Below are 25,920 nucleotides of genomic sequence, written 5' to 3'. Positions count from 1 at the left end.
CACGCGTCTGCATTCTGAAGGCCACGAGCAGGCACTCTCAGGCTTCCCTTCCTCCACAGCCCCAGGGACCACTCCCGACCCACTTTCCCTCCCAATGTCCCTGCCCACTGGTGCATCTGTCCTGTACCCTCCCTGCGCTCAGCCTAACCTGCCCCAGCTTTCTCCAAGCAGGATGCACCTGTCCTGGGTCTCCTCCCACATGGCCAAACAGGGGACTTAGTAGCGAAAGGTGCAGATGATGCTCCTATGGAGATGTCTGTGACTTACAGACTTCTGATTTCCCTGTAGCAATTCCTCTGGGTCAACCTCTGTGGTGCTGGCCACCCCTCTCCCCTCCTCAAGAGCTCCCAGGAATGACCCCATCCGTCATCCCAAAGTGGTGGAAAATTCCACAGACAAAAAGATATTTGTCTATGTGGTTTGTTGCTCTATCTTCGGGGTCTCATGCAGTGCCTTGCACACAGTAGGTGCTCACTAAATATTTGTTGAAAGACAAATATGAATCAGATATTGGGCTTTTAGAATTAGACATGTCTCCCTGCAGATTCAGTCCAGGCCAAGCTCTTCCTTCCCAAGCAACCAAGAACAAGTCCTTTCTCTCTGCTTCATAGTTTCTGTAGATGCCTGAAGGAGTGCCTGGCACCCTCTGTGTCTTAACGTCCTGAGAGGCAGGCTCGTGGGTGACACTGGTGGAGAAACATGTGAGAAGACCAGGGTGGGAAGAAGCAGGAAAAGCCACTTTCGACCTTTTTCCAACATTCTGAGAAGAGGCACCAAGGTCCCCTCTGCTTGGAAGGGTACCTGAGCACCTGATGCCAGGGGGTGTGGGCAGGGCCCGTCCATCTCCCCAGGAGTTGTTGCCATGGCTACCCATCAGGCACACAACTCTTGCAAGAGTAGTGAAGACCCCGTGACACCCACTCCCTCATTAGACACACATACACACACGAGCGTGCGCACACACGCACGGCAGCACAGTGAGAACACCAGCTCCCGGCCTGCCCGAGCATCAGATGTGAACAGGAAACCGACATCCAAACCAGCAGGGGGAGCTGTGTCCAGGTGAGGAAGAGGGGCCGGGAGGTCAGGACACAGAACCTGCCTGCAGCTCCAGCTGGGTTCTGCTCCCTCCGCTCCTGGAGACTGCTTTCTGCTTCCCTCCAGCTCTGCTTCCCTTGGGTGGTCATTCCCCCACCTTTGCTGCTGCCACACCACAAGTCAGGAAAGATCTGGGCACAGAGGACAGCAGCTGAAGGCCACGTGCAGGCGTCAGGGGCTGAATCACACCCCCAAACTGAAGTCCTAACCCTCAGGACCTCGGAACACGACTTCCTCTGGACGGGTCATGACAGAGGTAACTGAGTCAAGAGTAAGTCACACTGAGGAACAGGGGGCCCTCGTCCCAAGGACTGCTGTGCTAGGAAACGGGGAATTAGGGCACAGACCGGCAGGCAGGGAAGACGCCACATGGACTTGAAGCAGGTCAGAGTGTTGCCCAGTCGTGCCAATGACTGCCCGAAGCCAGGAAGCCTGGGGGAGGACGGCCCGGGCAGGAGCCACCCCCCAAGCCTGGCCTTGCACTCCAGCTGCAGAACAGAGAGCAATGAGCTCCTGCCGCTCAAGCCATCGGGCCTCCGTGTTTTGTCCCCACAGCCCCACAAACTCTCACAAAGCATGACCTGGACAGGGCTGTGGCCCCAGGAGGCAGAGCATGGGCTCCCGTGGGCTGATCCAAAATTATGAAGACACTCTGCACATCCACTGAACCCGGACCTGGAAGAGCTGCCGGGAGCAGAAAGCTTGCCAGCCCGCCATGTTCCACACTGACTCACTCAACGGTTCCTCTCCCACCTCCGCCAGCCTCACCCCCACCTCCACCTCCCACGGGGGACACAGGAAGGCAGGTGCAGGGCTCCAGCCCAGGGCAGACATAACTAACTGATCAAAATGCTCCCTGCTGAGAACAGACTGACCCTCAAACCCCAAGTCCTGGAACCCACACACCCACACACAAAAGGACTGAGTTGGCAGGACAGCGGAAACCAACCGAGGGCTCTTAGTCGGCAGGGGCTCTTTGCCCCTCCAGATCTCTTCCTGTACTGGGCCTACTGCTCCGCAAACTGCAAGCCCCCGTAAGCTGTAAGTACGAAGCACACACGTGCTGACCCCACACACGGGGGCTTGGGCTCAGAAGGCATGAGAGCAGTGGCGGCAGCAGTTCCCTAGGGCTATGAGCCAGGCCAACGGCAGGGGTTCCCAGACGGTTTTTCAAGCAGGTTCAGGGACAGCCTCCATCTTCACCATCAACACTTATTTCTTTGAGAATTACTAATTAGGGACCTGCGACAGGCGAGGCAGGGCTCCAGTTTTGGATTCAATGGTGGAGAGAGGAAGCCCCAATCTGCAGATGGCAAGAAACCAAGACACACCTGATGAACCATTCACCCGGACTCCCGGAAGCCCCCAGGGAACCCTGACTTTAAAACACGATGACTCTGACACACAGGGCATTAAGATGCCCTTAGCTGCTGGGAGTCCTCCCAGCCACCCTGCCACCTGCTATGCGCCCCCTCCCCAGGTGACAGTCACGGTAGGAATACTGATGACGATGGCAGGGGCTGCGGACCAAGGTCTCCGTCCCCTGAACACCTCCCACGCTGACTAATCCATCACCGCGGATCAGCCGCAGTTAGAGAGCGGAGCCCGCTGCCAGTTGATCTCACCGGGTCGCCGGGAGTCCGCAGATGCGCCTCCAGGAGCGCCGGCAAGCGTCCAACGGGGACACTGACATCCTGCCTTGCGCTCCGGCTCCAGAAGCAGCTCCCTCTGCCGGGCACTAGCGAGAGGTGGCCCGCCGCCTCGGCCCTCCTACCTGCCTCACTTCGTCACAGAACAGGACGAAGACCAGCGCGTAGAGGATCAGCTCGGGCGTGTGCGGCACCGAGTGGAAGTCCATGAGCAGCACGTAGGCGAAGAGCAGCAGGAAGGCGATGTAGAAGACCACGTTCCAGGAGAAGACCACGAAGGGGGACGTGAAGAAGGCCACGTAGTGCCACAGGAGCCGCCTGTGCTTGTCAATGGGCTTCTTCCTGGACCGAGGGGCCGGGGCGCGTCAGGGTGCGGGCACGCGGGGCACGCGCACACACACTCACGCGCACACTCACACACACGCAGCAGGAAGGGGCGCGCGGCTTCAGGACTGGCCCAGCCAGGGCTCGGCCAAACTCAGCTCCGCCTGCACCCCAAGGACGCGACCCCACCGCCACCTGAAACCGAACCCAGGAAAAGCCTGATGCGCTGGACATCCGGGTTCCCGGTCAGGTGGCCCTTACTGGAGAGCGCAGGGTGGGGACGCGCGGGCGCAGGCCACCCTCGTGCTCCAGCACGGTGCGCAGTTCCTACCTGAAGGACACGAAGCCGCAGCCCACCAGGGGAATGAGAAACAGGCACAGAATGATCTTCCAGTTCTTGGTGTCTCGGGAGATCTCGCCATACCATTGCTTGGAAAGAAAATTCTACCGGAAACAGACAACACGGATCCTGCTCCTGCCACCGTGGAGGATGGCAGGCCACTTTTCTCCCAGCCGCTCGCCTCCCCACAACCGCTCTGTCTGAGCTGACACTCCTACAGGCTGCCAGGACGGGAGACTGAGAGAACAACCTAAAATCCCGTTTGTTAAGTCTTCTTCTAAGTCGGGGTCTGTGAGTCACAGGCTGCTGGGTGCGAATTCAACACACTGCATTTGACCAGCTCTGAGTCTTACGGTGTGCGTCTACACCGGTATCTTTCTGCCTCCTTTCTCTAACGATCACAGATTCACAGGCATGGCCGACACTGTCTGTGGGTCCCCAGGGATTCCTTTCTGCAACTCAGGTTGCAGTCTTGCTGGGAAACGAACAGGAAATCAGGACGGGAGGTCAATGACAGTTCCAGCTAAAACGTTCGAACTGCTTTCCCCAGACTGTACCAGCCCCTGGAGGTGGGGCGGGCTGCTTCTCCAAGGTGGAAATTAAAAAGCAAGAGCTGAGGCTGGGGAGGGGCCACACCTGACCACAGCGAAGGAACCCACAGCTCCCGGGAAAGAGCCTGACCAGTGGAAGGAGCTTGCTGTGTCTGAGGGCAGAGCAACAGGAGAGCCATGCCTCCGGGGTGCCCACCGGGAGCTGGGCCTGGCCAGCTGTGCCCACGGCTCTGGGGAGGAGGAGAAGGAGCGGGAGGGCAGCTGAACCGAGAGGAGGAAGAGGGCTTCTGTGACCGCCTGCCTTAGGAGACGAGGGCTGGTCACCGGGAGCAGCCGCAGCAAGCAGCCGCAGCAAGCAGCAAGGTGCAGGTAGTGGGTGAGCCCCGTCAGGAGGGGCGAAACGCATGCCGATTCTACAGGGTCTCCCGGTGGTCTCAGTGGGGTGGAGCCCCCATGGCCACAGGGGCTTCCTCTTCAGCGCAGGGAGTCTGCGCCTCCCCTGTCTTGCTGCTCTCAGGGGCTCCCCTCTGTAATGCCAGTCCTTGCTTTGGGGTCTACTGGGGCGGGGGCAACAAAGGTGGGGGGTTCAGCCCTCCTCACTCCCCTCCTTCTGCTGGTGCCAGGCCATCCCCTGCGGCCCCATTAGGCCCCACTCACAGAGAGTAGCATCATGGTTGGCCGCCACTGCCACCAACAACATTCTGACCCCACACAGTACCCCAACTGCAGGGAGCAAGGTCCCCTATGGACCCCGTGGGCACAGTGGTGAGATTTTCAGGGAACATTAGTGACCCGGCATCTGACCAAAACCCTCAGCCAGGAACACCAGTCAGCAGACCCGGGCCCCCAGTTCAAGACCCCTGCGAGACGGGCTGGGGCCTGAGCAGAGGCGGCCCGCCCAGGCAGCCAGCCCAGCCTCCCAGGCACACCCAAGCCCAGTACCAGCCTCACCAACCCCCACGCTGCAGCAGCGGCCAAAACAGAAGAGCGAGGCCGAGTCCTTATCTCAGCTCAGGACTCTGGCCCTCACCGGCTCCAGCTCCCCAGCAGGGCCGGTAGATTTGCTCATAAACCCTTGGTGACTCCTGGCTGCCTGCATAATGGAAGTCAGCACCGTGGGAGGCAACCTGCTAGGATCAAATCCCTGGGTGGCTGCTTCCTGGCAGGGCAGGCAGGGGACATTCCAGAACCTCTGAGTCCTGAGTCCCATCAGCATGGTGGACACCCGCCTCCACTGTGCAGTGAAGACCAAGCATGCAACAGGCGGGCTTGCGAGGGTTCGCGCCTGGGCCCCTCCCCGCCCCCTCTCACGCCCACACCCCTCCTGGGAAGCGGTGGGCACCAGGTGAGGACAGAAGCCCTCAGGACTGATTTTGCCCGTTGGCAAGTTCCTCTGCTCGATTCCCACTGCTCGTCACTGTGAGAGTGACCAGGGCTGGCGTGGAGACGGCCCCTTCATGAAGTCTCTGGCCCAACGGCACAGCAACTCCTGCGCACAGACACCACTGCCCCTACTTGCAGGTAAGAACCGAGGCCTGTCATCCCAACCTATCGAATGCCCCCCACACGCACCACCTGTTAACCACCTGGTCCCCAGCCTGGTGCTAGTGGAGGTGGTGGTACGCCCAGGAGGTGAGACCTGGTGAGAGGGCCAGGTCTCCAGGGGTGTCCCTGTGAAGGAGAAGGCAGGACCCCAGCCCTTCTTCTAACTTCCTCTTTGCTTCCCATCTGCCATGAGCTGAGCAGCTTCCTCTGCCACGTATTTTCCACCACGGCGTGCTGCCACATCACAGGACTAAATGCCTCAGGGACAACTGGCCCCAGACTGAAACCTCCAAAACAGTGAGCCAGGATAAACATTTTCTCTTTATAAGTTGATTTTCTCAGGTATTGTGCAACAGTAACAGAAAGTTGATTAATACACTCCTGTACCTTCTCCTGAAGCAAGGACCTCTGCCCAAAGCAGAGATCTCACACCTAACGCAGCCATCTCCCGTACCAGCACCCAGCCATCCCTGCTATGGCTTTTATATTGGAGAGGAAGGTTAATTTTCAACATTGTTAATGCTGCTCGTCGTATCTGATGTCAAGGCCTATTTCTGGGCACATTGTTCTGTGACTGGCATTTACCTGCACCCCAGGCTGGGCGATGAAATGCTGGTCTGTGGCCTCCACCGCCAGCTCCAAACAGTTGCTTCCACCCCAAGCTTCACAGGAGTAAACCAGCAGCTGCTCCGCCAGGTCCTCGTCGCTGCTGTAGCACTCCGTGAAAAGCTCTGCACCAGCACCAGAGAGGGATGCTGAGTCAGGGCTGGCAAACGCGGGGAACTGGCCTGCCCCGCCCCAGCCACCCCCATCCTAGGACAGCGTGCGCATGAGAACCCAGGCTTATAAAAGGCACAGAGAAGTCATTGCAACACAGTCGCTACTGAGCAGAGAGCTTCTCCGTCACACCACACTGCGCGGTCAGTGTGGTAGCAGGTGTCAATCAGAGCTCACGCGCTCAGACACAGGAGCCTCCCTGTTGGTGAGCTTTGGTCTGGGTGCAGGCACAAGGACTGGAGACCCTCTGCCTCCCCTTAGCCAGTACAGAGCCTCCATCCCCGTCCTTCTGTGCTTTCTTGGTGAGATTTCTTTGCAGATAAGTCACAGCATAGAAGCAGTAAAAGGCGGAAGAAATACTGACTGGAGCTTTCAGGGTGTGCTCACACTTCAAACCCAATGACAGAGAAGCTGCAGGGCCTCAGGGGATAATTTTTTAAAGTAAAAGTCCTAGGAACCATGGTCCGCCTGAGGTCACCCAGAATTTAATTTATTGAAAGAAATGATTACACTTCTCTTTTCCAATACAAAGAAGCCGAGCACGTGAGCATTTTTACAGTAGGTAAGACAATACACAAAGGTGTCCTGCAGAATCACACTGCAAACTTAAAACTGCTGAGGGAAAGGAAACTCTGAGCAAGCCCGAGCTCTCTATGGTTGGATGACAATTGCCCCCAACTTCTCCCATTCCACGTGGTCCTGTCCTCTGCGAAAAGGGCACTGACCAGATTTAATCAAGGACTGGAGAGCAAAGAGCAGCCAGTCGACTGGTCCAGAGGCATCCAGGAGAGCAAGGCTCAGCTACGCCTGCCGCTCCAGGCCACGCTGACCTCCCCTGCAGGTCTCCTGGAAGCTAGCTCCAAGGCTCCTAACCCCAGGGAGCTGTACACCAGCCATCACTGGAGTCACCCTGTGGGACAACGAGGCATGGGAACCCAATTGCCACCTTTGCCATTAGTATAAAACCAACTCTGCTTCAGACCCAGGGGTCCGAAGTCTTCTGAGAGCATTTATGTATACATGAAACGCACTTGTTCACAGTGTCTTAACAGTATCCAAACACCCCGCAGCCTCCTGAGGTGCTGAGTTACTTAGACCTGAGCCCGGTGGCTTTGGAATGATAGTGCTAAAGATTTTCAGTCTCGGAAAAGTCCCAAGTGCCCGGAGCAGTAAGTCTGTGCACAGCGTGGGCGTCCGCATGGGTCTGCCGTTCTCTGTCAGGCCAGCAGGGGGAGCCCCGACACAGCGCACAGCTCAGCCGCCTGGCTGGTCTGGGTCTTGGCCGGTCTGCATCTCCCCGCCCACCTGCACCACCCCTGGAGTCCCCGTGGGGCGACTCACCCACTGCGCGGGTCTCGTACTCGTTTGCCAGCTCCTCAGACTCCCCAGCGGCATTGATGTCATTCTTCACCTTGGCCAGCGTCTTCAGAAGCTTGCTGGCTCCCAGGGCTGCCAGAGTACAGCCCCTGGTCTTTGCAAGGGTGGAGAAACTTAGGTTACTTCAGAATCCCTGGAAGCGGTTGAGTCAACATTGATGGTAAACAAGAATGAACGCAGAGCAAGAGCAGGAACTGGCGAAGTCTCAACTATTTGTAATGTTTCAAGGTAGAATTTGTAATGAGCACAAAAGAGTCTTGGACCTGAATATGTTCAGTCCTGAACAGGGGCTACCTCGACCCTGAAGATACTCAGTCTCTGGCGTAGACAAATTAGCACAGGACAAGAAAACATCAAGACAAAGGCCCAGAGAAATTGCCAGCAAGAGGAGATGACAGCTAATCCTCCATCACAGCATTGCCTGGTGGTGCAAAGAGCTCCAAGGTGGGAAAAGTGGACAGGGACATAAAGGAGCTGGGCAATGTAATTCAAGAGCATGTTGTGTGGATTCAATGGTCCACACCCAACCCGATGCCCTTGAAGTGGAGACGTAGTGTTATGTGCTAAGTCACAAAGAAAATTCCCAATAAATCTTCCAAAGCAGACTTTTGCAAGCCCTATTTTCCATCTACAAAGCAATAAAGTCAGGAATTAACTTTTAAAATTAAATTTCAAACCCTCACCCACTGGGAAGCATTCACACACCACACACACTGAGAATCAGGAGCCCACTGGGTGCCTACACTCCAGGGACCACCCTCCAGAATACACCTCCATCAACACGCAGCACAGCCACGACGCACAGCCAGGACCCCCCTGGCATGAGCAGCCCTTCTTTGGGGGGGTGATGTTTTAGTGCACACATGTGAGTTTTGAGGTCAGAATTGTTACAACCAAGCATGAATTTGATGTGAACTCAACCTGGACGTTTACCTGTTCCCAGATGACTTTGGAAAGCTCCTTCTTGTTCTGCAGAATGGCCCAGATGAAGAGAGCTTGCAGGGGGTGCCGGGTAATGAAAGACACGTCCTGGGAGGGGGCAGAGCACATGGTCAGCTTGCGGGAATGCAGCTCACTTCAGGTGCACAAGAAAACGGAGTCAGGAAGCCCAAGGGTGCACCCTGTCTGGAGGGCTCCCTCCGTGGCTTTGTCTATGAGTCCATTCAATCCATCGCAGAGTGATGTGGTTTTCACCTCTGCAACCCACCAGGGGGTATAATTTGACATGAAATCTTTTACCTATCATAAAATATGAAGTATAGCTAGATAAAAAAAAGTATCTAGAGTGAGAAAAAGGTGCTGAGAGCAATTTAAAAACTGAAAGACTTCTGACAGGTCAGAGAGAAAGCAATTCCCTCTCATAATATAACTCTGTTCCTCATCTAGGGGAAAAAATGTTCAGATTAAATTCTAACTTTCCTGTGGTTTAAGTTCAATTATCAGAACATAAAATATGCTTATTTCTTTGGACTCTCATGTAAACATTTGACTCTTACTACATCAATTAGAATCCCAGCTGGTATTCAAGATTCAAGACATGTCCTGATAGAAAACAACTAAATGTATACATTCCCTTTGGACTTCCTTTCAGGTTTCACCAAGGTCTTAAATGCATAAGGCATGGTTAAATGTTGTGCTGCATCAGGTTTTCACATAAACAGTGTCCAACAGAAGCTCTCTGAACACTTCCCCTTCTCAAAAACACCTGGCTTCTTCAGTTTTTTAACACACATACTTAAAAGTCCCCGAATTATGAAAGATAATGACCTCATTTGAGTTTCCCCAGGAGCGATTCCAAGATATGAATTTGAGGTAAGTAGGTTATTTGGGAAGTGATCCCAGAGAACCCAACAGGAAAGTGAGGACGTGAGACACAAAGAGAAAGACATCAATAAAAGGTGCAGAATCAATCACGTTGCCATAGTGGACACTGGAGACCAACTCCACTAGGCAGCCCTGGACACCCGGGCGGAACGTGCACCACAGACATGGTCTGAGTTGGGGGAGAGCTGGGCTATTTATACACCAATTCTGTCAGTCGCTGGGCTCTGATCAGAGCCAGCGTTTAGCCATAGTTGCTGGTGCTGGTCAGTGGAAACCAGGCCTGCCTGTACTTCACATGCAGGACCCAAGGGAGCCCTGGAGACACCCACAGCAGCTCTCCAGTGGATACCCAGACAGTCCCTTGGGAAACAGTCACTGTCCCTTCTATGCACAGTAGGATACTTGGCAGTTCTTCAGTCCTTTACACGGGCAGCAGGGAGATACTTTAGCCGGCTCATGCTCGGTAGACCAAAACATGAGCGGGCAGCCATTTGTTTGCCCCCTTTCCCCATTAAATGCCTTAAATGCCGCACCAAGTTTGTGACTAAGAAAAGCTGCAACAGCGTAGAGCATGGAGCAAAGCATTCGGAAACTCAGCAGGTAGCACTCTAAAATAAAGGCGGAAGAAGAAAATTAACGTCGACCTGTCGGCTACTTTATGGCAGTGAGGTAGGGAGTAGGAAAGACAGAGGGAGAGACCCCACACACAAGGAAAACTCAAAAGATGGGAGAATTTCAGAAGACAGTACGTACATGGAGTTCCACATCCATCTCGTCCCTGCTATTTCTGTCTTCCTTCCAGAAGCCTCTTCGGAAGTTGGCAACCAGCTTCCAGACGAACGTGAGGAGGGCGTCATTGTAGGAATTCTTGGCAATCTGCAGGTTCCGATACACGAGGGTGCTGAAGTGGTTGGAGAAGAGCTCGGTGAGGACATCGTTGGTGAGGAACTTCTGCAGGTTCAAGCCGTTCTCCAGAAAGAGGCGGACGAATTTGGGTCTGTCCTTTATGAGAGCTGTGAACATGACTTCCTGAAGGTCTGCAGACTAAGGAGGAAGCAGAAGGCATACTCACGCCTTGCATCCCAAAGAGGGGACACAAGGCTACAACCTCCCTCAGCCACGTCGCATTTCCTGCTGTGAAGCAAGAACTTCAAACTCGCTTTCAACACATCATGATATGGAGGAAGCGCATGGTGGAATCTTTGACGCTGGCCGCTGAGGGCGTGGATGCCACGTGGGCTTTAGCCTGTGTGAGCTGGAGGTGGGTTCACCTGGAGGAATTCACCCCACCACCTGGCACAGTGCAAGCACTCAGCGTGGGCAGCGGCAGAGCGACTGGAGCCCTTTCTCTGGAGTCTGCGGTAGACACGGATTGTAAGCCCCCTGCTACCTCTCCACCCTGTCCCATGGGATCACTGTGCTTTGCATGTGCCTGAGCCTTCGTATGGTGACCCAGTTCTCAAACACAGTTAGCAAAATGGGGTTCATCAAACCACAGGCCACCAAGCGAGTGTCTGCTCACGTTCCACACCCTCAGTCACTGGAACACGTGGTAGTTAGTGATGTTTGGTTATCTTTATCTCCATTTTCTGAGCTCCTGATAAAACTAATACCATAGAAACTTACTGAATATCTTAGAAAAATCATTAGTCAGTGTCTACTTTAGACACAAGCCAGTGGGCTGCAGGCTAGGCCAGCTCCCAGACGTGTCGTATCCTCCAGGGGATTTATGGCAGTTTAAATGAGTCCATTGCCAACATTTGAAAATTCAAAAAGTCATCAAAATCTATACTTCCAGCATTAAAATTTAGGAGTGGAAGCCAGAGGTTCTGGCAACACAAGATCCAGCAGCTAGAGGCAGGTGGCAGCCATTGCTGCCAGGATCCTGTGCTCTCTGTCCCCACGGTCCGCCCAGCTCCCCACTGCTGCCCACCCACCCCACTTCATTCACTTCTGTTTCCTGCCTGAGCCCTGGTCTGGGTGAACATCTCCTGCCAATGGCAGCGTTAACGGCTTTTGTTTCCGTCCAATGCTGGTCTCAGAGGATCACACGTTGCCTAGAGAGGGAGCCGTCAATGGTCCTTGGGTCCCTGCACTGTGCGTCCCGCTGGGTTGAGCAGGGAAGCAGCTCACCCAGGGAGGGGCAGCTGTGCTTTCTCTGTCCTCAAGGCAAGTATTCACCATGCCCAGTGTTTCATATTTCACTTAAATGCATTTCCCTTTCCACAAGTCACACACTGGGGACGTGAGCATCGGTTCTGAAACCTGGGGAACTTGCTGAAGTACAGACAGCTGGGAGTCGATCTTGGGATTCTTGATTCAGCAAGTCTGAAGTGGAGTCCTGCTAACAAGACTGCACCACTAACAGGTTCCTGGGTTATGCCAGGTTAAGTGCCACCAGCCTGGGGACACACTGTGAGCACTGCTGGCTCATGGGAAAGGGGAAAGGCTCCGCAGTCAGACACGTCTCTGTTCCAACCCGATTCTACCATTTTCTAGCCGCATGACCAAGGGCAAGCCTCAGTGTCTGTGAAGATGAAATGAGACCGCGCAGGTCAAGCCCCTTTCAGAGGTGCAAGTTCAGAGCAGGCCTTGAACAAGTCACGGAACTTCCCTCCTGCGATGCCCACAGAGCCCTGGTTTATCAACCAACAAAATGAGATCATCTTGCTATGGACTAAGGTGAGCAGCAAGTCAGCCAACACAAGGAGATTGCTTTGTGCACCTGGAAGCCGAGGCAAATATCATCATTACTCTAAAGATTTTATGCTTAAACAAATACTTAAACAGTGCTTAATAAGTGCCAATGTTCTAAGCTCTTTAGAAGCATTGTCTGGTTTAATTATCCTGACAGCACAGTGAGCTAGGTAGTGCTGTTGTCTCCATCTTCAGATGAGCAAAGGTGTACCAGACCATGTATAGTATTTCCAGTTGAAAGAAATAACCTCCAGAGCATAATAGTAGTAAATGCAGCAAAAAAATTAGTGCTGAGTTTTGATTGTCTTACCTTTGCTTTTCATGAAATTTACTAAAATTTAAGTTTGCATAATTTGATTTTAATAATAACTATGTTTAACAACTTGACTCACAAAATCCTTAAAAATTCAGATGCCAGCTCTTACAAGTCAGTGCAAACTGGCCCAACACACCATGGGAGGAGGAGATTGAGATACAGAAAGGTTCAGTCCTTGCCAACGTCATGCAGATGGTCTGGCTCCAGAAAACATTCTCGGCCACTGTGCCCTTCACATTTAACAGTCTTTATCCGAGCTGATCCAATTATATGTGCCTGAGTTCACGTTAATTTGTGCTATCTGCACTTCCTTAAATAGACCATTTCACACACAGGGGCTCATTTACGAATCAATTCATAAATCTACTTCTAGTTCCTCACTAAAGCCCTGCAGCGTGAAATAGGGCTCGCTACACTGCACAGACCAAAACAAGATGATATTTGCCAAAGGAATGAATAACTTTAAAGATTCACGAGCCTTTACTTTGTTTGCACTGCTGTCATTAAAGCTGATCACATGGAATATGAATCAAGTCCTAGTCTTTGCTTAAACAATACTACAGGTCTGATAGTGTTTTCTGAACCAGGTACTAATGAGGAAAGTTATAAGATATACAGACACCTTCAAATCAATACCTATTTGTATAAAATTAAATAAATCACCAATGACTTCAATTAATCCAGAGGAGCTTAAACGAAGAAGCAGTCTTGTAAACCTATTTTTACAGTTGGTAACTGTTCCTACTGAACTGAACTCCTAAAGCCAATTGAACTTTAGCTATATACAACAGGTCCCCACTAGAAAATAGGGGCCTAAAACACTGGTCAGATTTAAAACTAAGGGAGGCAATCTGCTGGAAAAGACGGTTTTTATTGCATGTGCAACTTCTATATTGAAGATGCTCATTGGGCTCTGGGGATTCTGAGTAGCTCTAAGGCGTTCATGCTGTGTTCTCAATCAATGTACGCGTCTCACTGCTGATGAATCTCTTATCAGAACTTGACTAAGGTGAGGCGGGGAGCGAGCACAGTCCTGCAGTCTTGATTTTGAGTCGAGCTACTTTTCCAGACTCCCGCACCCGCGTTTCTCATACTTTCTGCCCATCCACTTCCAAGAGCAGATTCGCGTCCTGCACTGGAGAGAGCCACCTCTCACACAGAGGCTGAGGGGCCAGAAACCTCGGGTGGCGTTGGTGGGTGGACATTATCTTACGCCACTGCCTTGAGCCTCACCGTCTCCTCACGACACACCCAGCAAGCCATCGTCATTATCCCACGCTACAGAGGAGAAAACGAGGCCGGGCAACACGAGCACCAGAACAGAGCGACCCTCACGAGATTCGGCAGCGAAGACCTTGCCGGGACCAGCACTGCTGAGACCACTGCCCTTCCTACCCTGGAGACCCGATGGCCCCTTGTTTACCTCCCACCTGCGATCGTTGGTGAAGATCTCATCGCTGGCCAGGTCCAGCTGGTTCCACTCCAGCAGGAGCTTCAGCTGCCCGTTCCAGTTGTCCTTTTCTTGCTCATTGGTGCTGAAGGCTGTAAGAAGGCGGGGAAAGGGCCAGCAGAGCGAAGGCCCCCAAACAAGAGAGTCGGACCACTCCCCATGGCTAGCCACCTGAGCCATCATCAAAGGTGATGCTAAGCCTGTTCTCTTGGGATCAGACACTCAGATTCTCCCCATTGTCAATCACTCTTACCCCATGCCCTCTGTGCCCCAAAGGACACATCAAAGACCCGCTCGGGCTGCAGCCTCTTCCCATCGCGTGTTCTAACAGGGTTGCTATGGCACACTGACATTTCCACATAGACTCAGACGCCACATCAGTTCTGCTCCCAGGGTCACATCTGACTTGGATTAAATCTACTCTATGAAGTAATGAACCATATCAAAACAGTGTTCTTCTTGCCTTTGCCAGAGCTAATATTTTCTGCATCTATAGAGACATAATTTCATTTTAGTAAATACTATGATAACCAGGTTCTGGAAAGCACAGGATGATTTTAAATGTAGCTAAGGTCTGAGTCGCACTTGCTAGGTGCTTGACCCCACTCTGTATGCGGTACTCTTATTAACCACACAGCTTCATTCTAGATGGTCTGGGGTCTATTTACTTCAGGCTGCAGAGGAGAATCATTTAAGCTTAGGTTCATTCATAAGCTTCAGGAGATTTGTAAACCCCTGGAATCGAATGCAAAGTTATTTATGTGTGTCAAGTATGTGTGCATCCATGTGGAACTCCGGGACAAATGTTCACAGTTTTTATCACATTCTCAGAGGAGTCTGAAACTCAAAAACAGCATTTTAAACCACTGCTAAAAATAACTCTTTGGAGGTATTGTTATCATATTTTATCAGTGTTTTAATGACATAAAAATTCTTATTCCATCAAATACATATATTCAAGGAAATTCTCCTCCCCAGAGCAATAGTATTCTATCTTTCCAACTATGATAACAAAAATCAAGTGCAAGATAATACAAGTTAGTATCCCTTATCTGAAATCCTTGGAACCAAAAGTGATTGATATTTCAATTTTTTCAGATTTTGGAATAGTTGCATAAGCATAAAGAGATTTTCCAGGGCCAAATGTAAACAGGAAATTTATATAAGTTTCATATACATGTTACAACACAGCCTTAATATGCAATATTTTAATAACTTCATGTGTATGTGAAAGAGCTTCATGGTATAGAATTCTTCACTTGTGACATCATATCAGCACAAAAAATGTTTCATATTTTTGAGCATTTTGGATTTTGGAGTAGAGATACTCAACCTTAATAAAGTGACTTTTAAAAAATATATGTCCCCCAAAGCCACAGAAAGCAACACAAAAGCTGAAACTGTACTTACCTTTGTACAAAGCATAGGAAATGGCATTGCTCACAATTTCATCCCCGGCTTCTTCCATTTTAATAACTGTTAGCAGGTGAGAACTTTCAAGAATTTCTTTGAGCTGGCAACATTTAAAGAACAAAGTTGTCAATCAGTTGATTTCAGGCATGAAGAACATAAACTCTCTTTTGATGAGAGATCTTCTTATTCCATATTTTAAAAATGTCCTCCTACAGGGGAGTTCCAGATCTCTTTCTCTTATCTCCAATGTCTGAAAGAGCTTCTGCTTTATAAATTGTAATAATGAGTCCTTGACCTCAACAACAATAAAGTACTGGTTATATAAGCGTACGTGTATTTTAAAAACCTCTGAAAAAGCTGACTAGGGGAGGGAAGGAGAGAGAGAATGTGTGATGAACCCTAGCACATCACAGATCTCAGTTTGAATAAGTAACTAAATGAAGACCATATAAACTATCCAAGTGTGGTCATAAAGACATAAGCAGTAGAAAGAAAATGTTTACATGCAAAAAAGAACCAAATGACTGAATAAAGAAATGAATAAGCTTCTATATTCTCCTTTGTGATCCTTCTATAATTTTAAAATTTCAATCATGTTAAGAAATGAATAAGTTTCTATATTCTCCTTTGTGATCCTTCTATAATTTTAAAATTTTGATCATGTTTTTTAATGAAAAAGTCCCCTAATTCAAAGTTTGGGGGCACTGGTGAGCCTGGCAGGAGCTTGGTAAGGAAGGATTCCTTGCTTCCTTCTGGAGGAGGAAGCAAGTCTGACTTCAATTGGAACCAGTGTGAAGTGATGGTGTATTCTCCTGGCAGAATCTGGAAACAAGGACCTGGAACTAAAGAATTGCAGCTGAATGGGAGAGAAAAATCTCAGGGTCTGATAGTTGGAAGATGGCATGATGCAGAATAAGAAGGCTTCTTGAATTTGGAAAATAGCAGGTGAGCTTTTAAGGCCTCTATTTCCTGGGAAGGTGATGAAGGAGGTCTTGGTTCAGAAGATACAACACCCAGAGGTAATGAGGAAATAAATGAAAATGGCAGGAAAACACAAATCATGGAGAGTTTAAGGGGGAGAGTCAGGTGATGAATGCATGGAGGGGAAGGCCAGCTTCACCATGTTTTCAGTCTTTGTTCAGGCTGAAAGAAAGGAGTCCAGCTAGAAATGGTAGGCAAAGAGGAGGGATCCAGGACCTAGGATTGTAGGGCACAGTTCAGAGTGGGTAAAATCAAGGGGTGAGATATTTTTTCCTTTGAAATAAAAGGAAGAAAGGAAAATGAATGTGTCTGCAGAGCAAATTTGTGAGAGCCAGAGAGATCTGTGGGGCCAACTAACTGGTATCTCTCTTCCCACACACTTTTGCCTCCTACAATCCTGTGTCCCTGCTACAGACAATTTGAACTTTCCTAAACATGGTTCTGATCACATTTTCTCCCTGACTCTAGGCTTTCAGTGGCATCTTTTTACACCCGAATAAAGACCAAATCCTCAAAACAGTGTACAAGGAGTTGGCTACTCTGGCCCCTCTGAAGTTCTTCAGCTCCACTCACACTACCATATTTCAGTTCCTTGGGTATGTCAGACCAGCCTCTCACCTCAGGACCTTTGTACTTTCTATTCCCACCAACACAATCCCAACCCTCTTCTCACCCACTCTCATCCTTTAAACACTGGTTCCTATATTACTTCTTATGCAAGCCTTTCGCAAAGTTCCACATCAGGACCACCTCCCTTGACACATGTTAGTTTTCTTCAGAACACTTATTTCATTTGAAATTATATGATGCATTTATTATAATTACTCAACATGAAATTTTTTTCAACTTCTGCTTCCTCTATGAATATAGACTATTCTGTTGTGTACACAATTTTTTTCTGTAGTGCCTATGCCGAAATATAGCACACAGTATGTGCTCAATAAATACCAATTAGATAGTTTTAAATGAATGAACAATATCTAAATTGGCTAATGGATTAGGATACCATTAGTTGATCAAGTTCTTGAGAACTTCAGGAACAGATTGGGGGAATTACTATGAACACTATTAGAAGGAAGAAAGTGTGGTCCCAGTGGAAGAAGTATAAGGGATTTTTTTGGAGAGGCCAAGAAACCTTGAGTTCAGGTTTTGAGGTTGATCATCCTCATGATGATCAATGAGGTTACCTAGGATTACCCTGAAAAATTGCTTATATATTTCACTGAATGTATATATTCATTCATGAATAATCCTACTTTTAAGCCTGATCTGTTTCCATGAAACCCTATATGAGTGTATAATTAAAATGCCAGACAAATTTTCATTTTTGGTGCATGTCTCCTGATTGACATGATTATAAATATATTTCATTAGATATGAATCCCAGAAAGGATAATATAAACATAAGGGTAAAATGGGCCTAACTTTTAGTTTAAGATGAATTGTCTATGTTAGTTTTCTTGAAGTAGAAATAAAAATGCCTCAAAATTGTTGGAGGACCCATTAGGTGGCCTCTGTTCTTCAACATGACATGGTATAGACTCAACATGTCAACTTGTACAAGGAGTAAGAGGAAAGTCACTGAAATGAGTTGGACCACCTTCGATAGATAAACTAAGAGTTACCTATTCCTTCCCCATAAAAATCCTTGCAGTGACCACTCAATTTCTCCCACCCAATAGAGGATATTAAGACTGGAGACCAATGTGCAACATCTTACTTTGATATGGACACTTGGAATTGGTCTGTTTATATGTTTGTAACTGACCCAACCTATTCAGTTATGAGTATGTAGAGAATCAGTCAACAAGAGGAAGGTGACCCTCTCTTCCTCTCTGCTGGCTGCCACACACCATCAGAATGGCCCCCCAGTATTCTCTCCCTTTACCTACTCAGGGTGGAGAGTGACATTGGTCTTGCCCAACCAGACCTTGGCTGCTCCTCTTGTTGGCATCTGCTCCTTGCAGAGTGCTAGGGCTCTGGTCTGCATCCACTGCCCACCTAACCTGGTGGGGAAGCCAGTAGTTGCCTGGTGCCAGGTTGGGTGGGCCCAACTCTACCACTGTGGCCCTCAGCATATGGATTCCTGTGGTGGAGGCACCTCTATGCCTCATCTTCCACTTTGCCTTCCCCACCCATAAAGCTGCTGCTTTCCATCTCCATTTGCCTGGGTTTCATGTCTGTCTCTCAACTGGACTTAGATCAGACACAAGAAAATCCCAGTGAGAGTTTTAGACAATGAAGCTTAATCCAGAAAGGACTTATACCCTGGTCATTGCAAGATCCCCTGCTGCATCAGGGTGATTGGTAATAGCCCTCTTGTGTGAACATAAATAAGAACAGGAGGGTCCCATTTCACATAATTTACTAAAGGGTTCCTGGTGCCAAGAGGTCAAGAGGGTTGACTTTTATCATTGTTTACTAGGAGGTTTGCCTGGATAGTCATAAGAATGACAAAGACCACCATAAACAAGAGGAAAGGGTCTCCCCTATTCCAGAATGTTGATTTTCTGCATTTGATATTTTGAACTAAATACTGTTAAAATACCCATCTAGTGAAAGAATCATCATCATTATTATTTATACTAAGTCTAACCTTCAACTCTCATGATGAAATGGGCTCTAGATGAAAATAATTCTATATCTGAGTCTGTTATTTTCTTTATGGAAAAATTCCCAAGTGGCAGCACATGCTCCTACAAATATCCAAATACCCAAGGCCATTTTGCATGGGTCGATGTGAATGCTCCTGTCAACATTTATGTGCACCTTCTAATGAACCCAGTGGTAGGAAAACAAGTATTCCAAATCAACAACGGTCATGGATCAAAGGAAAATGAGAAAGCGTAACACTAACATGTCCAGATAGTTTTAGAAGCATAGCCACTAACATCATGGTAAGTTCTCCAGTAAGTCCAGCTTTCTCATATAAATCCAAAGAGAAAGGTGAGAGATGCTGGGCTGAATCACAGACCAGATGGAGTAGTCAGGAGAGACAGATTCTCCAGTAGACACGGGCTCGGGTAGAGGGCCCTTCTAAAACTTCATATTCAAGGATTTCTCCCCCCACCGTCACCACTACGTACAAAACACGGAGCACATCTGCTGTCATCGTGGCCTAAGAGACAGAGCACGAGCTTTGCAGACTGCTCTGAATTCAATCCCTTTAGAAGGAAAGGATGCTTGGAGAGTCACTTAGCTTGTCTGCATTTCAGTTTCCAGCAAGACGCTTGGTGCCGACCAAAGAGAGTCTCAAAGTCTCAGAGGACGGACCAACACCTGCAGTGACTAGTGGAGGGGCATGTGAGGTCCCCCTTCCCTCCAGCTCGGCCTCTTCCTCCTCAGCTCTCCACATGGCCCCCTGCACTCACCCATTTGATCCAGCTCTCAGTCTCCTCCTCTGGCAGCCGGGACACGGTGCGGGGTAGAAAGCGCACCAGCTTCTCCTTCACCGTGGAAGATGTCAGGTCGCCCTCCACCTCCACCAGGCTGGCGATCACATCGGCCATCTGCCCCGAGCCCTCCACCACCACACAAGGGATCTTACTCTTGATGGAGGTGTTGATGGCCTGGGAGGGCGGAGAGAGAGAGGGACGGCCGTCATCCACAGAGCCCAGCTCGGGACTGAGGGCCTAAAGCAAGCCAGGGAACACAACCCCCTGACACCTCCTTGCCCCTTTTCCTTGGGGACTTCTACTTTTGAATCAGAAGTGAATGAAACGTCTGTAATTACTTTATGAACAACAAAGCTCAGCAGGCCCCAAGGCATCTGGTGTCAATGTCAACTTCCAAAGAAAGGACACCGGTGACACCATAGGTGCTTCAAAATATCCTTGTCTACAGCATCCATCATTCCAAACGTTGACATCTCTAAGTGACAATGACTAAGACTCTGTTCATCATTACCGTCGGTCACTTATCTGATGGAAGTGACCAAAGCTCATATTTTTAAGGTCTGAAAATACGTTAAAAGCAATAGCTGCAGGCTGTATGTTCTGTTCATTATATATATCCCTTCTCGAATAATTTAACTTGCCCTTGTTGTTAAAAGAGAACAAAAGGCAGTCGCGGAGTGGGCTGGGGGGTGAGCCAGGTCACCTACATCACGGAGGTAAATGGCAGGCAGATAACCCGCCCAGCCAGCAGGCCAAGGACAGACGTCATAACGGAGCGACCCTGCCTGACCCCTGCACCTAGGTCGGTGCCATCACTGGTTGGTCATAGTCGTGGAGTGAGCTGATGGGTAAGTCAGGTGGAGGTAGCAGGTGGGCACCCAACCCACCTGCCTTGTGGAGCTGGCAGTGGGTAGCCAACCCACCCAACCACCAGGCCAAAGACAGACGCCACCACCGAACAACCCTGCCCGACCACCACACGAGATTTGTCACCATCACGGAGTTAGCCAGAGGCTTCTTTATAGGCTGGTGCAGGCATTTTGAATTACTCCTGAGGGCATGGCCATCATCATTGGAAGGGCAACTCCCTTCCTGAATCACCTACAGGAGGCTAGAGGACCTTTGACAAGACCCAGGAGCCAAGAAGTGGAGGTACTGAGAGACTCAGGACCAACTCAGAGCCACCAGGTAATATACCCCACCTGAAGCCCACCACCCCAAGAAGGCCAGCTTCCTAGTGGAACACTGCATTATCAAGTTCCTCCAAGACTTCAGGCTACTGAAGGCTAAGAGGTGAGTTATTGGAAATCTACAGAGACAATATTAGTCAATAGAGGAAATCTGCAATATCCCAGAGTTTCACTACTAGAGGGGTAGATACCTGAGCAATACGAGAAAACAAGGGAAGAAAATGTCCCAAACAAACCTAGATGGTATAGCAATAATATCCAATGACAGCATGGCAGAAGAAATGTCAGAAAGAGAGTTCAGAATGTACATAATCAAAACGATCAGGGAAGCAAACGAGGAGATGAAAGAGCAAATGCAGACATTGAAGGATGAGATGAAAGGGCAAATGCAGGCATTGAATGATCATGCTAATCAACAGTTAAAAGAGCAAATACAGGAAGTAAAAGATCATTTCAATAAAGAGTTAGAGATATTGAAAAAAAACAAACAGAAATCCTTGAAATGAAGGAAACAATAAACCAAGTTAAAAACTCCATAGAAAGCATGACCAATAGGATAGAACACCTGGAAGACAGAACCTCAGCTATCGAAGATAAAATATTTAATCTTGAAAACAAAGTTTACTGAACAGAGAAGATGGTAAGAAATCATGAACAGAATCTCCAAGAACTATGGGATATCATGAAAAGACCAAATTTAAGAATTATTGGGATTGAGGAAGGCTTAGAGAAACAAACCAAAGGAATGAACAATCTATTCAATGAAATAATATCAGAATATTTCCCAAATCTGAAGAATGAAATGGAAAATCAAGTACGAGAGGCTTATAGGACTCCAAATACACAAAATTACAACAGACCCACACCAAGGCACATTATAATGAAAATACCTAACATACAAAATAAAGACAGAATTTTAAAGGCGGTGAGAGAAAATAATCAAATTACATTCAGGGGGAAACCAATACGCATATCAGCAGATTTTTCAATCCAGACCCTAAAAGCTAGAAGGGCCTGGAACAACATTTTTCAAGCTCTGAAAGAAAAATGGATGCCAACCAAGAATCTTATACCCAGCAAAACTTACCTTCAGATTCGATGACAAAATAAAATCCTTCCATGATAAACAAAAGCTAAAAGAATTTACAAAAAGAAAGCCGGCATTACAGAACATTCTTAGCAAAATATTCCATGAGGAAGAGATGAAAAACAGCGATGTAAATCAGCAAAGGGAGGAACTATCCTAAAGGAATAACCAAATAAAGGAGAAATCAAGTCGTGTCAAAAAAAAAAAAATGAGCCAAATGATCAGGAATACAAATCACATCTCAATAATAACCCTGAATGTTAATGGCCTGAACTCATCAATCAAAAGACATAGAAGGCAGATTGGATTAAAAAGAAAGACCCAACAATTTGCTGCCTGCAAGAGACTCATCTCAGAGAAAGAGATACCCACAGACTAAAGGTGAAAGGATGGGGAAAAACATACCATGCACATGGGCTCAGCAAAAAAGCCGAAGTATTCATCCTCATATCAGATAATGTGGACTTCAAGCCAAAATTAGTCAGAAGGGATAAAGAAGGACATTTCATACTGCTTAAGGGAAGCATAAATCAGCAAGACATAACAATCATAAATATCTATGCCCCAAACGGTGGCTCATCCATATATGTCAAACAAATCCTTCTCAATGCCAGAAATCAAATAGACCACAACACAATAACACTAGGTGATTTTAACACACCTCTCTCCCCACTGGACAGATCCTCCAAACAAAAATTGAACAAAGAAACCATAGATCTCAAAAACAATAATTTAGACTTAACAGACATTTATAGAATATACCATCCAACAAAGACCGAATACACTTTCTTCTCAGCAGCACATGGATCCTTCTCTAAAATAGACCATATATTATGCCACAAAGCTAATGTTAGCAAATACAAGAAGATAGAGACACTACCTTGTATTCTATCAGATCATAATGGATTAAAATTAGATATAATTGACAGAGTAAAAAACAGAAACTACTCCAACACCTGGAAATTAAATAATACACTATTGTATGATGAATGGATAACAGAAGATATCAGGAAGGAAATTAAAAAATTCTTAGAGGTAAATGAGAACAAAGAAACAACATATCAAAATCTCTGGGACACTATGAAAGCAGTTCTTAGAGGAAAATTTATTTCATGGAGCGCATTCAATAAAAGAAACAAATAAACAAATAAACAAATTTAAAAAATCAACAAATAAACAACCTGACACTATGGCTCAAAGCCCTAGAAAAAGAAGAACAGACCAACACCAAAAGTAGTAGAAGACAGGAAATAGTTAAAATCAGAGCTGAAATCAACGAAATTGAAACAAAAGAAACAATACAAAAAATTGACAAAATAAATAGTTGGTTCTTTGAAAAAATGAACAAAATTGATAAACCCTTAGCCACACTAACAAAGAGAAGATGAGAGAAAACCCAAATCACTAAAATTCAGAATGAACAAGGAAATATTACAACAGACACGATTGAAATACAAAACATAATTAGAAGCTATTTTGAAAATCTATACTCCAACAAAATAGAAAATCTCTAAGACATCAACAGGTTTCTAGAGACATATGAATTACCTAAACCGAACAAGGAGGACATACACAATTTAAATAGATCAATTTCAAATAATGAAATAGAACAAGTCATCAAAAGCCTACCAACAAAGAAAAGTCCGGGACCAGATGGGTTCTCAGCCGAGTTCTACAAAACCTTTAAAGAAGAGCTCATTCCAATACTTCTCAAAGTATTCCATGAATAGAAGAGGAGGGAACCCTCCCAAACTCTTTCTATGAAGCCAATATGACCCTGATACCTATACCAGACAGAGACACATCGAGGAAAGAAAATTTCAGACCAATATCCTAAATGAACATTGATGCAAAAATTCTCAACAAAATCTTGCCAATTGCATACAAAAATATATTTAAAAGATAGTGCACCACAATCAAGTGGGTTTTATCCCAGGGATGCAAGGTTAGTTCAACATCCGGAAATCAATAAATGTAATTCACCATATCAATAGACTTAAAGTCAAGAATCACATGATTATTTCAATAGATGCAGAAAAAGCATTTGATAAAATACAGCATCCCTTCATGCTCAAAACACTGGAAAAAATCGGGATAGTGAGAACATTCCTTAATATTGTAAAGGCCATCTATGTTAAGTCCATGGCCAATATCATTCTAAATGGTGAAAAACTGAAAGCCTTCCCCCTAAAAACTGCAACAAGGCAGGGATGCCCTCTTTCACCACTTCTATTCAACATTGTCCTCAAAACTCTAGCCAGAGCAAGTAGACAGACCAAGGAAATTAAAGGGATACGAATAGGAAAAGAAGAACTCAAACTATCCCTATTTGCTGATGACATGATTATATATTTAGAGGAACCAGAAAATTCCACCAGAAAACTTTTAGAACTCATAAGTGAATTCAGTAAAGTAGCAGGTTATAAGATTAATGCTCATAAATCCAATGCATTTTTATACATAAGTGATGAATCTTCAGAAAGAGAAATTAAGAAAACTACCCCATTCACAATAGCTTTGAAAAAAATAAAATACTTGGGAATCAATCTAACAAAAGAGGTGAAAGACCTCTACAATGAGAACCATAGAACACTAAAGAAAGAAATTAAAGAAAACCTTAGAAGATGGAAAGATCTCCCATGTTCTTGGATAGGAAGAATTAATATTGTCAAAATGGCCATACTACCAAAAGTGCTATACAGATTCAATGCAATTCCAATTAAAATCCCAATGATGCACGTTACAGAAATAGAGCAAGCAATCATGAAATTCATCTGGAAGAATAAGAAACCCAGAATAGCTAAAGCAATCCTTAGCAGGAAGAGTGAAGCAGGGGGTATCGCAATACCAGACCATCAACTATACTACAAAGCAATAGTAACAAAAATGGCATGGTATTGACACCAAAATAGACAGGTAGATCAATGGTACAGAACAGAGGACATAGACACAAAAACAAAGAAATACAATTTTCTCATACTAGACAAAGGTGTCAAAAATATGCAAAGGAGAAAAGATAACCTCTTCAACAAATGGTGCTGGGAAAACTGGAAATCCATATGCAACAGAATAAAACTAAACCCCTATCTCTCACCCTGCACAAAACTCAACTCACAATGGATCAAGGACCTTGAAATCAGACCAGAGACCCTGCATCTTATAGAAGAAAAAGTAGGTCCAAATCTTCAACTTGTTGGCTTAGGATCAGACTTCATTAACAGGACTCCCATAGCACAAGAAATAAAAGCAAGAATCAACAACTGGGATAGATTCAAACTAAATAGCTTTCTCTCAGTAAAGGAAATTATCAGCAATGCGAAGAGAGAGCCTACAGAGTGGGAGAAAATCTTTGCCACTCATACTTCAGATAGAGCACTAATTTCCAGAATATATAAAGAACTCAAAAAACTCTACACCAAGAATACAAACAACCCAATCAACAAATGGGCTAAGGATATGAACAGATGCTTCACAGAAGAAGATCTACAAGCAATCAACAAACATATGAAAAAAGTTCAACATCTCTAGTAATAAGAGAAATGAAAATCAAAACTACACTAAGATACTATCTCACCCCAATTAGAATGGCTATTATCAAGAATACAAGCAACAATAGGTGTTGACGAGGATGTAGGGGAAAAGGTACACTCATACATTGCTGGTGGGGCTGCAAATTAGTGCAGCCACTCTGGAAAGCAGTGTGGAGATTCCTTAGAAAACATGGAATGGAACCACCATTTGACCCAGCTATCCCACTCCTTGGCCTATACCCAAAGGACTTAAAATCAGCATTTTAAACTATATATTATCAGAGATATAGTTACGACAATGTTCACAGCTGCTCAATTCACAATAACTAGACTGTGGAACCAACCTAGATGCCCCTCAATTGATGAATGAATAAAG

The 25,920-nt window shown here is 47.0% G+C and overlaps 1 protein-coding gene across 1 annotated transcript in view; it reads right to left on the bottom strand.

The window, feature by feature from the left end:
* Trpm8 (transient receptor potential cation channel subfamily M member 8) overlaps positions 1-25,920 on the bottom strand; it is an 81,889-nt gene that overhangs the window by 36,397 nt on the left and 19,572 nt on the right. The window contains exons 8-16 of the mRNA XM_047545128.1: positions 19,714-19,911; positions 15,359-15,461; positions 13,922-14,040; positions 10,239-10,529; positions 8,595-8,690; positions 7,626-7,755; positions 6,093-6,238; positions 3,403-3,515; positions 2,873-3,089 (exon numbers count right to left, since the gene is read on the bottom strand). Of these exons, the coding sequence (XP_047401084.1) occupies positions 2,873-3,089; positions 3,403-3,515; positions 6,093-6,238; positions 7,626-7,755; positions 8,595-8,690; positions 10,239-10,529; positions 13,922-14,040; positions 15,359-15,461; positions 19,714-19,911 (1,413 nt within the window). The remainder of the gene's footprint in view (positions 1-2,872; positions 3,090-3,402; positions 3,516-6,092; positions 6,239-7,625; positions 7,756-8,594; positions 8,691-10,238; positions 10,530-13,921; positions 14,041-15,358; positions 15,462-19,713; positions 19,912-25,920) is intronic.

This window comes from Sciurus carolinensis, chromosome 3, assembly GCF_902686445.1.
Source record: "Sciurus carolinensis chromosome 3, mSciCar1.2, whole genome shotgun sequence".
NCBI classification, from domain to species: Eukaryota; Metazoa; Chordata; class Mammalia; order Rodentia; family Sciuridae; genus Sciurus; species Sciurus carolinensis.
The sequence above is the reverse complement of the archived record's forward strand: the minus strand, read 5'-3'. Positions and strand labels throughout refer to the sequence as shown.